This window comes from Paramisgurnus dabryanus, chromosome 4 (assembly GCF_030506205.2).
Source record: "Paramisgurnus dabryanus chromosome 4, PD_genome_1.1, whole genome shotgun sequence".
NCBI lineage: Eukaryota > Metazoa > Chordata > Actinopteri > Cypriniformes > Cobitidae > Paramisgurnus > Paramisgurnus dabryanus.
This window is the reverse complement of record NC_133340.1, coordinates 43,501,497-43,515,533: the sequence shown is the minus strand read 5'-3', so window position 1 is coordinate 43,515,533 and position 14,037 is coordinate 43,501,497. Positions and strand designations below refer to the sequence as shown.

At 35.8% G+C, this 14,037-nt stretch overlaps 1 protein-coding gene across 1 annotated transcript in view; it reads right to left on the bottom strand.

Annotated features, from left to right (window-relative positions):
- lrba (LPS-responsive vesicle trafficking, beach and anchor containing) overlaps positions 1-14,037 on the bottom strand; it is a 336,519-nt gene that overhangs the window by 110,987 nt on the left and 211,495 nt on the right. Inside the window, exons 37-39 of the mRNA XM_065254703.2 lie at positions 7,820-7,944; positions 2,386-2,526; positions 105-241 (exon numbers count right to left, since the gene is read on the bottom strand). Coding sequence (XP_065110775.1) covers positions 105-241; positions 2,386-2,526; positions 7,820-7,944 — 403 coding nt within the window. The remainder of the gene's footprint in view (positions 1-104; positions 242-2,385; positions 2,527-7,819; positions 7,945-14,037) is intronic.

The window sequence follows — 14,037 nt, the reverse complement described above, 5'->3', positions numbered from 1 at the left end:
ATGAGACACATCGCTGACTTTGTGCACAAACAGTGCTTTATAGCATGACCACTGTTTACGATACGCTGTGAGCCATTTTGAGAGTATGCAGTGCTGTCTCTTACCTTGGGATCAATGTTCTTAAAGCTTGGGTCTTCCTCATCCACCTCAAAGTATAACTCCAGGGCCGTGATCGACAGGGTGCCTTTAACCACCACAGCAGGCGAAATCAGTTGTGCGCTGGTGCTCAGGTTAACAGGGCCTGTGATACACAGAGGACCGCCGTTAGTTAGTGTGTATGTGTGTGTGTATGCATGCCTCCCCTCAAACCTCTACTGCCCTTGGCATACAAGCCATTTCAAAGGGGTGCCAAGTGTTTACTTGTACAAATCAACTCAGCAAGGGTGAATATTGACTTCCTGATAGAACATTTTTAATTTTAATGAGCTTTTAAAAAATAAAAATAACAACAGCTATTTGCTTTACATTTAGGCTATATTTGCAATCATTTGTGGACAGCACAATTTAAATCAAATAATCTGGTAAACATAAAGTTACTATTTTTAGATATAAATAATGTTTTAAAATAACGTGTAGATATTCTGCAATTAATGAAGACAAAGTTTTAAAAGTAGTTAGCGGAGTCCACACCACAATTGGAATAATTGCGAAATAATATTTTGAGATCACATTCAGATTTTTGCCCCATGCTGATGAACAATAAAACATTGGCAACCAATCAACACCCGCTGTTATTTAAAGGGCTGGCTTATTTAAAATTTAGAGTAAACATAACGCTACCTTTTGCTGATGTGGACGTTAAAATAATTATAGTTATGTAAAGATAATTAAACAAATTTTATTTAAAAAATCTTTATAGTTTTTACAGTTATTAGATTTAAATTTACAATTTTAACAACCTTATAAATATTACAACTAGCCTAAAATGATAACGATAATGAATACTAATTAATAATTAATTTAATAAAAATCACTACTGAGGCAAAACATAAAAAACTTAAAACATCTAACTTATTTAACTAATCCACAAATAGGATTATCAAGTGCACAATGACATATTTAGGAGATTGATCCGTCATAGAAACGCTATAGTCGAGGTTGTCAAAAAGCGCTGAAATCCGCTGTCAATCAGCGCGCATTGATTGCGGGCTTTGGGTTTAATCTGTCATCAATCTTAATGCATGCCAGCATGACAATGCTGAAGGGCCGCTCGGGGGAGTTTCTGCTTCTCTCTACATGCGCAAACGCCGCTGCAGTCAGAGACCAGAAGCCCACGTTTAATTTCCCCAAGCACCCTTCAATTCACGAGCGGATGGCACGATCAGATATGTTCATCAGCATGTAATCCGGAGGAAAAATAACATTTTTCCGGCTAAACCGGAACACGTGCAATTACACCTGAATCAAACCGCTTGCCAAGTGGATGGTGGCCAACGACGCGGATCTCCACGATAATTTGCACTTTATTTGAGAGAGACTGTCTTTTATTATAAGGTTGCCTGCCAGCGCATACGAGATCAAGAGTTTATACAAACCCGGCACTGAGAACAACACCAAGCAAACGCGATGAAACAAAATCAGATACATGCTTAATTTCACCTAACAGGTTAACCATATGCATTTAACTCTTTACACACTTAATATAACACACAAAAAACACAGAGTTGTGATAAATAAATGCACACAATTTTAAACGTTTTTATTAATTTAATTTCTTAAATTATGAGCGGGTTATGCAACATTACTTTAAAAAGGAAATGTATTTTCTAAAACTTGTTAAAAAGTTTTTTTTAAAATGTGGTAATAAATGAAACATTTTTTTCTTATACATTTTAGTACAAAATTATTTCTATAACAAAGTCGCATTAATTTAATTCTTTTTTTTTACGCAGACTAAGGGCGAATTCCAAACGGCGTTTTTGCGCCCTTGATGGGCACTTCGGGAAGGGGACGCTGCATAAACGGTCGCTCCAAATGACGTTATTTTCATTGCTCTATTCGCCAAGTGTGTATTTCTAACGGCATCACACAATTGCGCAATTCCCTTCAGAGTTTACACATTACGATCTTTGATTTTCGAAGGAAATATGGCATAGGAAAGATACCTTCCGATTGGAATTCACCCTAATTCTCGTGTTCACTGCTCAGACGGTGGTGATGACTGTGTGTTCATTTCTGTGGGCTTTGTGCGCAGCACTCACTTACATCTAACCTGATCACAGGCCGCTAATGAGAAAGCACTGCCCCAGATAATGGTGTGATCCCCTTATTAACAGTGGAGGAGAGGGGCAAGATGACATCGCAACAAACCAGACCCGTCACCTAACCAGCCAGGCTGCCTTAAAGTGCGCGCCGCGACAATTTGTCGCGATGCGTTTGGTTCACCTGTGAGGTTCTCCAGCTCTTTCTCTTCCAGGGATGAAAGGGTGTCATCGTCCTCCAGCAGCAGCTCACTCTCTGAGTTCTGGTTCCCCAACACTGAACTTCTGATAGATTGTTTGCCTTTCAGCACGTCTTCTTCTGGAGCTAAAGAAAACAAAACACAACAAACTTATTCATGCGTAACTGCGCAAAAAACCTTTGACTGCCAGTTCACATTTACTAAAACCCCATTCAAGTAGATGATACAATAGAACAAATTTACTGTGCAGATCGTGCTTCTTGTCATAAAATCGAAATGAATAACATTAAACTATAAAAAAACGGATCAATAAACTTTTGATTAAAACTACTTTTTTATTTGTTTATTGTTCTTAATGCGTTTGTTAACATCACCAAAACCCCAAATTCACTTGATCTAATTTAATTTATATTTTAATGCGAATTACTAATTAAAAAATATAAAATCTATAAAAATAGCTAATAATACAAAAACACAGCTTGTTTATTTTAAAACAAAACATTTAAATTTCATGCACTGTAAAAAATACTTTGCTGCCTTAAAATTTTTTGTCATGTCAACAGAAATGAGTTGTCACAACTTATAAAATATAGTTGAGAAAAGTCAACTTAATTTTAACTCACCTGTAGTTATAACAACTCATCTCTAGTCAAGATAAATAATAGTAAGTTGAAATGACTTATAAATCCGAGTTGATTCAACAAAAAATTTTAAGGCAGCAAAGTATTTTTTACAGTGTGGAATTTCACTATTAACAAATCTTTGCATCAATATCAACAGGGCATAATCATTTACTTAAAAAAATATAATTTGGCAAATTCTTTAAATGATATAGGCCTACATTAACCAGACCCTAGTAAGGCCCATAATAGACTTTTTGATGTTTTTAAGATTAACTGTAAAAAGAGAAAGTAAATTCACAAAAGTTGAATCTTCTTTATTTTTCTCTTAGTGTTTCAAAGATACTAATTATGCATTTTTTTAATAATTACAATTTACTTATAACTATTAAATGAAATACTTTCTCTTATGACAAACATATTCAGAACTGTGATTAAACAAAAATAATATTACTACTTATGCCACGCTTACCCTTTACAAAAATAGGAAGACTTACTGATTTCAAATGTACATGACTTGAGGTTCAGCAAAGATTATTTAAGAAAAATGGTAATCTGTAAACATTTACTGAGCACTGCATTCCCAAGTGGTGAGGGGCAGAACCGGGTCTACAGTAGACACAAAGGCAATCCTTCAAATCTATAAACAGCGAGAGGTGATACAGGGCAGCCTCTCATAAGACTGCTTTGGAGTGTCCGGTCTGTAGGCCTAGTGGAGTATCCAGTGCTGAACTGAGTGGACACAGGGCCACGTGACCTTTGGCCCCTCTCGCCAGATACATCACCTGAGGCGGTTTGTATTTGCACTTGAAGCAAAACCCTGAGACAACTCTTTATAAATAGACCCCTAAACCATTAGAAAAGCAGAGCAAAGAAATCTCTTGTCATGGAAAGTATGCTGGCGAACTGATATTTAGAACGGTCTTCCTGTAATTAACTCTCCCCAGAGAATTTGTAGTTAGCAGCGGTGAAATTACTACCAGCTTCCTAATACATACCACATGCCCGTGTGTTCACACCATGCAGAGTGGACACACGGATCTGACAGAAAAACATGTTTCGGTGCATTCGGTCGGAATAATATTTACTAACATTTATTTTCTAATGCGTCTGTAGCTAGCCGAGCTGGCATCACTTCCAGTGATCTGAGATTAATACAGGCTCTACAGACTGCTCCAAAATAGCACAGTACTATAAATGAAAAGTTTACATTTGCAGTAGTTAAAATTAAAAAAAAAGTTTTTAAATGCAACTACTCAATAAATATTGAGAAATGCTTCACCAAATGAAAACTAAACAGTTAAATAAATATAATAGATTATAAATGAAAAACAAACTTTTATGCAACAATAAAACAACAACATTAACAGTACAATTCAATTTTTAGCAAGTTACAATGCATTGCAAAGAACGGAGTATTTTTTTTTACTTTTTCACCAAGTATCAGTCAAAATGAAATGTAACTTCTGTTGTTGCGTTCTTCCTGCATTGATCCCATGAAGTGTTGGTGAAAAACTCCAATAAAGGACTACCAGTGCCCCTTAATGAGTCCAAAACCCATGTTGTAAGATTACATTCAGAATTCAGCTTTATTTAAAAAGCTCATTCATTCGCCTCAATCAGCAAAGCTAATGTAAATACATGCTGTTACGTTACACAGCTCTGCTTCCCTTTTCCATGCCGGTTCAAATGCTCATTTATATGCAACTAAAGGGCATAGTGAGGCAAAGCAATTAAATTGTCAGAATTAACAAATTTGTTTTTAACAAGAGTAGGCTACAGCCAGGAGTGAAGCGAGGCGGTGGTTATTGATCATGGGAACAGAGACATTAGTCTTAAGGTATTTACACTCCTTTGAGTTCCCAAACATCATAGCCCCTACCTGGCTAAATCAATCCCTGGAAAGATGGTTTATGGTTTTCCCAGCCATAAATATCATTTCGAATCTTACCAAACCACCATCCGCATTATGGGTGTAAATCAAACCACTGTTTCCAGGCTGGTGATAAATTATCATGTATGTCATGTAAAGGAAGTTTTGGTGTGATGGCGTATTTTAAGCACTAAGAGTTGTAAGCCTTTGTAAATTATTAAAAAGTTTATTAAATGTTCGGAAATGTTATAAAAAAAACATTTGGTGTGATGTCTTCAAAACATGATTTATTATGATGTTAAATCATGGCTTAAACAAAATAAGGTTGCTAAATCGATTAGATGTACATAATAGATCACAACATTACCTATCTAGTAGATTGCATTTTTAAAAAAAAGACTGACTTTCTCTTACACATGAGAAATAATCACAGCCAGATATGACCCTTGCGCTCTGTTTAAAAACATGAGATCCTGGCCTGAGTCTTTCGTTCCACTTCCGCAACAAATTTAGGGTCAGCAGAAAACACACAAGCTTTCTATAAATGGGGGTAGGGGCAGGCAAATGTTAATTTTAAGAGCATCAATTAACTTCAAACACTTTTATGTTCAGTGATGCATGTTCAGGTGAAAAGAGTTCATTTAAAAAAGAAACTTTATATACTTTGTGAATAAAATGAACTGGACAGCAGTTTTACTATTTGTCATATATAGGCTTTTAGCAAACGGAGACCCCTGTAAAACAATTAATATATGCACATAAATACTTGATGGATGGATTGATTATTTCCTGCACTGGATAGTCACTGGGGAAACGTTTGAATATAATGCTTTAAGGCCTTAAAGTTTGAGGTTCCATTTCAAAGGGACCCAAAGTGTTCCTTAAGGAACACTTGAACTTAACCAAGTCCTAAGTTAGCAAAAGAAAGAGGGATGGATGCAGAAGAGAAAAAGTGGAAGACAGGAATGGAGAAAGAGAAATCATTGGGTCCCCTCAGGGCCCTCCTTCCAGCTGCATATTATGACCATTAGGGCGGCACATCGGTCTCAGAGGATGCTGGGATTCTGAACACTTATTGCTTTTAGATCACATTCTTATTGACTTCTGTCACATTGGTCATTTGTCTAGAGAACCTCTGTCATTCTGAGGGGGGACTAACCGGTGACATATTGGAGACATTTTCTCTCAGAAATGGCCCTGTTTCTGAAGGGTGCAATAGGTTAAGCTGCTCAAGTCCAAGTACTGAATGGCGGCGATTGTAAAGCCTGCTATCTGTGAGTGTGGCGAAAAACTCATTAGAATTAAAGCATTAGCCAGGAGTCTGTGAAACATTTTAACTCTCATATGTTGTATGCGTTGCTGTGCTGAATGAAGTGACAGAGCATTGCTCCATTTAAACACAAAAACCAAGACTGAAATGTTAAACTTATATTTGGATATACCTTTTGACTGGTAAAAAGCAAGCATAAATACATTAAATGCCTTTAGGGGGTAGAAGAAGAAATACAAGCCCCTGATGAGGTTTTTAACCTTCTTCAATGAAGTTTAACAACCTCATAAACTGTACTTGGGATGGTATTGTTAAAACGAACCCTGTAATGTTATCGTGGAGTTCGTTTTAGTCATATAGCATGTAATGCATATTTCAAATAGGCAGATTTATTAATAAATATAAATAAATAAAAAGAACAATGAGGAAAAATATTCTGGAATAAATTATGCACATAATGTGGCGTGCATACAGTAAAAAAAGTTAAACATTTTGCAAATGTAAAAATGTTTGCAACAACTACAACTAAAAAAGAGACTTCTACTCCCCGAATAAGTCCATATATTGCATGCAACTTCATTAATGAATGCAAATAATTTTGTTTACTGCAAATTTATTGTCTTAATAACTCAGATATTTAATAAAAACTGCAAATAACAAAAGCAGCTTTCTATATTTTTCCCCTGCTGTGAGTCATAGTTGTAATGCACAGAAACTAACACAAAGCATTAAATCTGTGAGTCTGAGTTTTTATAATGAGCACTCCACACATCTAATCCCAGCAAAAATGTTTATATATATATATATCAGGGCTCAACATAAAGGACTGCCCGGTGGCCCGGGGCAAGCGTGAGAGATGTTCGGGCCAGTAAAAAAGTATTGTCACTTGCCCGATCGGGCCAGTGCTTTACCCTAATCACTGAAATATATTTTCATCAATATATAATATTTAACATTTTGGAAGCAGACATTTACTTGGGTAAAACATGGCAAAAGGAGCCTTTTTTCGTTGGAAAATGTCTTATATATGTATACAATTATATTTGACTTTTGAATTATTATTTTTAAATATGTGACACTGACATTGTTTTATTGGGGCCAGTAAAAATTTTGGCAGGGCAAGTGAAAACCTAAACCACTGGTCCGACCGGGCAAGTATAAAAAAATTATTTATTGTATATATCTAGTATATATATATATACACAAACACAATCTCTACTTCTCTTACTACGTTCACAACCAATCTTACCTGTAATGTTGGCTACAGACGTGCATTGGAGGGAAGAAACATACAGTACAGTGACAATGTAGTAGTATTTGGGAACACTTAGCCCTTACTTGAATACCTGTGCTAATGAGAGGAACACCAAGTTGTATATAAACAAATTAGTGGAGACTTACTTTCTTAATATTATCTGAGATACAAAGAACTGGAGAAGCGTCAGATGTAACACGGTAGCTACCTAATGACAATTATTTATCATATTATTAATTTTTACTGAGTCAAGTTGCGCTATAAAGGTTTTACGGTGACTTGATTTTAACAGCCGTATACCTGTTATCACGAGGGTTAAAGTGTTACAGCTGTACACACTGGGCTGCATTTGTGTGCGAAAGAGTGTAAACAGATGATTGTATGTGACCATATTACCCACCATGCTCTGCTGCAGCCTTGAGCGTAGCCTCCGAGTGTGTGGACCCAAACGGGTTCCTGATGAAGCGTCGACGTCTCCTCAGGTCATCCTCCCAGTAGTCCAGGCGCCAGAACTCCCGCGGTCTGCTGCCGAAAGGAAGAGAGAAAGAGAGAGGCACATATGTTAGCAATTAGCCGATGCAATGAGAAGTAGCATAGGCAGGGCTGTATAATACCAGCCTTGTTTTGAAGCAATGCAAAATGTTTCGGCGGTGCAAAATGCTAAAATTATGGAACGGTCAACTTGTGATGCGACTGTAATAGCTATTTATCTTATAGCATCTTATATAAAAGATAAGAGTTTGGTTCCATAACGCATAAATCCATTTTGACTAATTTCGGTAAAAACGTGTTTTCTATACCAAGAAAGTGACAAGATGAAAAGCACTATTTTCTGTTATAAATTTCACATAGCATATTAAGGTTATAAAAACATAAAAAATTCAAATCCATAATTTGATTTTTAAAGATTTATTATAAAAACTGATTATTTTTTCCACAAAAATGCAATAAATCCATGACAAGTTTTTTTCCCAAAAATATAAATATAAAAATGTGCATTCATCTTCTTTGCCATGTTATTTTCATTTAGTTGAGTAGTGGTATACACTGATTAAAAAAAAGAAATTAATGGCATTAATCAAAACACTTGTTATATTAAATACACTGTCATTGCTGCTGTCATTCTTGGGACGTTGTCACTGAACTTTTTAGAAAGCGATCAGCTGTAACATGTTTTGGTCCTGCTCGAATTTCGTTGGCTTAGAATAAAATATTATAATCTAGTATCGAGTATATATTATTATAGAGTAAAAGTATTATTTTATTTGTTTGTTGATCGCGAAGTACAAAGTAGATGAGGAAAACTAGTATTCTGTACGTATTCAACACTGTAAAAAGTGTTTCTGTCCCTTAGTAGATTTAACTAAATAAAATGAGTAAACTGTGTTACAATTTTTTAATTTTTATTTTTTTATCAAAATATGAGTTAAAATTACAGAATAATTTGAATAATTTGAGTAATTCTAAATGAACACATCATTGAGTAAAATCAACTTCATTTTATCATGTATAATCCACTTAAATTTGTAAGAAGGAAATTAACTTAATAATTTTGTGTTGAAACTACATGATTTTATTATTAAACATAACTAACTAGGCAGTGGACTCGTAGTTCCCAGCATGCTTTGCACGGGACTGCATTTGGTGGGTTTTGCAAATTGAGTGGGTGCATTGAATGAATAAACGTTTCATGCCCTTATCTCACGGAATAAAAAAACAACAACAAACCATAAATAATATCATAATAAAATTAATGAATAAATCAGAAGAAATTAACTAGTATTTTTTTTCATTTAAAATGTACCTATTTTAATTAAGTCTGTGTATAATATGCTGATATTTTTGACATTGGTAGTACTTAATTTATTTGCTTTTTCTTAAAATGCTACTTAATATTTTTGCATTCCTTGAAATCCATATTAATACATATTATTAAGTTGTCCTTACTCAAAATATCAGTTAGTTCAATAAACGTACAAAAATTAGTTGGAAAATGTTTCCTTAATTTTATTGAGTTAGATCTAAGTAACAGTTTTTACAGTGAATGCGCCGTCATTGTTGTTTAAAATGCGTGGAATGGTGCGCTCTGATTTGTTGAGCGGATTTATTGCATTCTGCAGAAAAAGAGGAGTAGCGTTTATGACGTTTTGGGAAAAAGGGAGAAAAGATGACAGAATAACAAGACAGATATTGGATTTTGCCTGAAATTAAGAATTTACTATTTTATACTGACCTGATACAATACTACAGAGCCCCTAGGGGACATGGAGAAAAAATTAAATAAAGTTTAGTTTTGCATGCTCACGTGAAACTTTCGCGTGCACACGTGAAAGTTTCACGTCAGCGCGCAATAGTTTCATGTGCGCACGTAAAACTATCGCGTGTGCACGAGAAACTATCGAGTTTAGTTTTGTGTGCGCACGTGAAACTATCGCGCGCTGACGTGAAACTTTCATGTGCGCACGCAAAAGTTTCACGTGAGCATGCGAAACTAAACTTTCAAAATTAATTCTGCACATGAAGGTTTAGTGTAAGTACATGAACATTTCACGTGAGCACATGAAATTTAACTTTAGATTTTTTTACTCCAATGTCACCTTAGGGGCTCGGTACAATACTGATGGTAAATAATTTTTTTGGAACCAAACTATTCATATATATTATTTAGATTAGTTATATATTGTGTAAGGTACTAACAAGGTTTATTTTTGATTCATATAAATTGATCTAAAGGGGCTATTTTGTTTCAGTTTTTCATATATAACAAAAGTACAAGGATTGTATGTATAAATGCTTGGCATTTTATTAAATATTGATCTGTTTCATCGACTATTTCCCTTTGCGCTTTTTGAGGTCATTTCATTTTGAGAATTATAATAATGACTATAATCAATATTTAAATAGCTATGGATCTCCACTGCCCTATACAATAAAAAAAAAAAAAAAAAAAAAATCATCCCAATTTGCCTCATTTTCACCTGACATCGTAAAGTGAGGCTTTAATGCAAAATACAGTGTATTACTAACCAATCCAAAATATTTTCAAGCCCTCTGCAGTGGACTTAAGTAATTTTAGAACATACAGTACGCAAAAACCCAGAAACGTTTGCCCTTGGGGCAACATCATAACCTTGGCCATGCTGCAGAGGAGGCCTAAATTTCTCCAGCACCTCAGAAGGTGCGATGAGAGCTAAATACATCACATTGTAAGATCAGTCTGCTGACACAGCAATCCAGCACATACATACACACACACACACACACAAACACACACACACACACACAGTGCTGTGGTTACAGGCTCTTTTTGGAACCCAGCAGGACACCTTATAGCAGCATTGCTAAGCAGAGCGGTGGAGTGTCCTTACCCTTTAGCCACTTTTCCTCAATTTGTACCACTCTTTTACATTCTCCCTCACTTCATCTTTCTTACTCTGTTTTTCCTTCGGTGTGTGAAGCTGTTAACTTTTAATGAAGGAATATGTAACAGCTATAACATATGACTCCATTTAGATTCAAAGGACTTTAATTAAAATAATCTCTTCAAATATTCATTATGTTTAGCCCCCTGAGGCATGGGCGAAATACATTTCCCGTGCCATAAATGAGTTTAATCTTCAAAAGCTTGCTTAATTTGAAATAGAAAAAAAGGAACTAATTTCAGACGAGAGGGAGGGTCGGGTATAATTTGTCAAATCAAATTATGCTCGTTTTTCTGCTGTAACGCAGAACAGCATTATCAATTAATTACACACGCTTGCACGCACAAAAATGCAGATTTTGATCTTAAAGGAATGATGTAAGATTTTCAAAGACGAATGTGATATTCATGTACTCCACTGAATCCATGAATCCTATAGTGAGCTCAGAAAGTGACACTGAGATCTATCAATGATCATGTTCCATTTAGAAGAACAAACCGCTGTGTATGAACCGGTAGATCCTCACTGATGTAGTATGAGAGAGAGAGACTTAGTGGTATGGACGACAGTGAATGGCTTTAGCAGTGGCTATGTATCCGTCCACCAGCTGATTTACTGTAGGTGCTGTGAAATATAACTCTCTAAGTCCATTCTGCTCTGCAGAAGTGAGAAGAAGTTTTATCGTGCAACAGGGCCTCCACACCCAGGCCAAATAAATCAGGATAATGGCCACTTAAGAGCCCTCCCCTGCGTTCACCTTCTTTTTTACGCCCGCATACTTTAACAATCGCCAGCAAACACGCTATTATGACCTTAAATACCATGGAGGAGGAAGAAAGAGACAAGAAAAGTATTGAAGAAGGAGTTGAGAAAATAGATAAATCAAAAAATGGTAACCGAGGTCTTCGCAGAATTAATGATACTAGGAGAAATATAAACAGACAGGAATACTTATGGAAATAGTTATGGCACCGTAATGGCATGCAAAACGCACATTTTAAAATCCCACTTAACGGTAAAATCCCACTTTGCTTCTCAGACGTACAGGGCCAAGAAGAATGGGGGTATTTGAGCGGTGCAGGTTTTTCTCAAAAGTGTGATCGAATCGTCCACCGCCAGAGGCTCGGCACAAATCTCTCTCCTGTGCGCTCAGACATCCCTCTTAAAGCTTAAGAGAGCGCTTAGAATGGGAAAATAAAAACAATTCTAACCTTGCGCTTCAAGAGCTCTCTGGCCCGACTAATAAGAGACATTAATAACTGATTTATTTAAGGTAGGGAAAGGGAGATGTAATTTAAAGGGAGACGTGAGTTTTCCAGGAGAAGCACAACTCCTCTGAGACCATTTAGAGCTCGGCCAGACGGCGATAGTTTTCGGTTAAATGCTTCAAAGGAAATGTTTACACACAGTCATGAGTCAGAAAGACAAAAAGAAGTGCTTAGGGTTATATACGGTATGTTAGCAATAACCGGGGCTTGAAAATGTATATATCTTTAAATAGTTTTATAAACATAGTGTATACCACCTACAGACTATAATGATTAGAATGCCGGTGTTTGTTGGAATTTGCCTTAACAGATAAAATTTGGGGAAAGAAGAAGATTTATAATTCCGGTTGTTAAGTACAGATGTATTAAAGGGACTACGGTTCAAATTTGCCAATACTGGCAAAATCTGGTGCATTTTACATATTTATGCATTATTAATGTGCACTGTTCCTGATTAAATAAATAAATGAAATGGAAACGTAACACCAAGACCAGGTCCAAGCTTCCAATAGCTTCAAATTAAATTACAATCGTTTATGAGCTATATGTTATAAACTTGCAATGTACAGTACAATCTCCAAGCTCACAACATTCCAAAAATACTTGAACAGTTCATAAAAGATGAATTACTTTCTGGCCTTCAGGAATTTTAGTATGGAGATAAAGGTTAGGATCGCAACTTTATTTTTTTGTTTAGGGCATCAGATGGAGCCCAAAGTTGTGCCTTGTGACGTCAGACTTAACAAGCAGAAAGCGATTAATTAAAGTTGCATTCTGTAATTTTTGCACGTTTAAAAAATAAAACCCAATTTATTTTCTTTATGCTGTTTGAAGTCAAAACTTTTTTTTTTCTCTGTGCAAAAAGAGAGATGTTTAGGTTCAGGGTCTAGGACAGATGCGATCTGTTCGGACGTGCACGAGACAGAGATGGACCGCATCATCTTGCGCATAGGCGCGTCTCCGTGCAGCTTCCAAAGCACATACACATTTACAGTACAAATGATTTCTTTATCAATCCGTCAGGGCAGCAATAATTTGCATCATTTACAGGTCATTCACAAATTAAGTGTGTCGACACCCACCATACGTTAATTAACACATTTTTTTCTTTTAACTGATAATATTAATCTGTCATAAATTCTTACCTTTAGTTAACGGATAAGTGGGTAATATGAACATGCCTAAGTGTCACCATTGCAAATCTGGCAAAGGTAAGGAGAAGGTTTTGAATTTTAATGTACTTGCTCAAAAACCGATTTTTGTTCATTTTTAACCAAAAAAGTTTGACAGATGACAGCTTAAAATATGTTTTCACCTATATTAATGCTGGTAACTGTAGTAAGTCTGAAACTGTGCTAATGTACTTATGTTCATTAAAAAGTGTCTGATATGCCTGAGAGTAAGGACAAATAAACATTAGAATATTCTAATCAAAACCAAATCACAGCTTACTGTATTCCGCATTAAACTGACATAAAAAATGTGGTTAGATAACAGCATTATTTTTTACACAAATATGACTTAGAAAACTTATCTGTGTTTATGCTTACAGAAATGACTTCTGTGTTATGCAGTGAATAAAATTATTTAAAAAATGTCCTTTCTCTTTACTAAAAAGAGTTTTTCTCTCCTTCGTTTAAAAACAAATCTCCATGTCCACACGAGCAAACCTGGTGGTATGAAGCGCTGTCAAGAGCGTGCCAAACCAACAGATGATGATATATATTCCTAAGCGTAAAGCCATGTTGGCCAATCAGAAGCCATTGCAGAGTCTTGCCTTGGCACAAACAACAACGTCACAAGTCAAAAACTCCGGTTTCACCGGCTACACAACAAAACTGCAACCATAGTTTCTAAAAATCTTCACCCTAGCAGAAGTAGAAAAAGGTACGGTTTTGAAAATACCCGTGTACGTGTGGACATGCAGG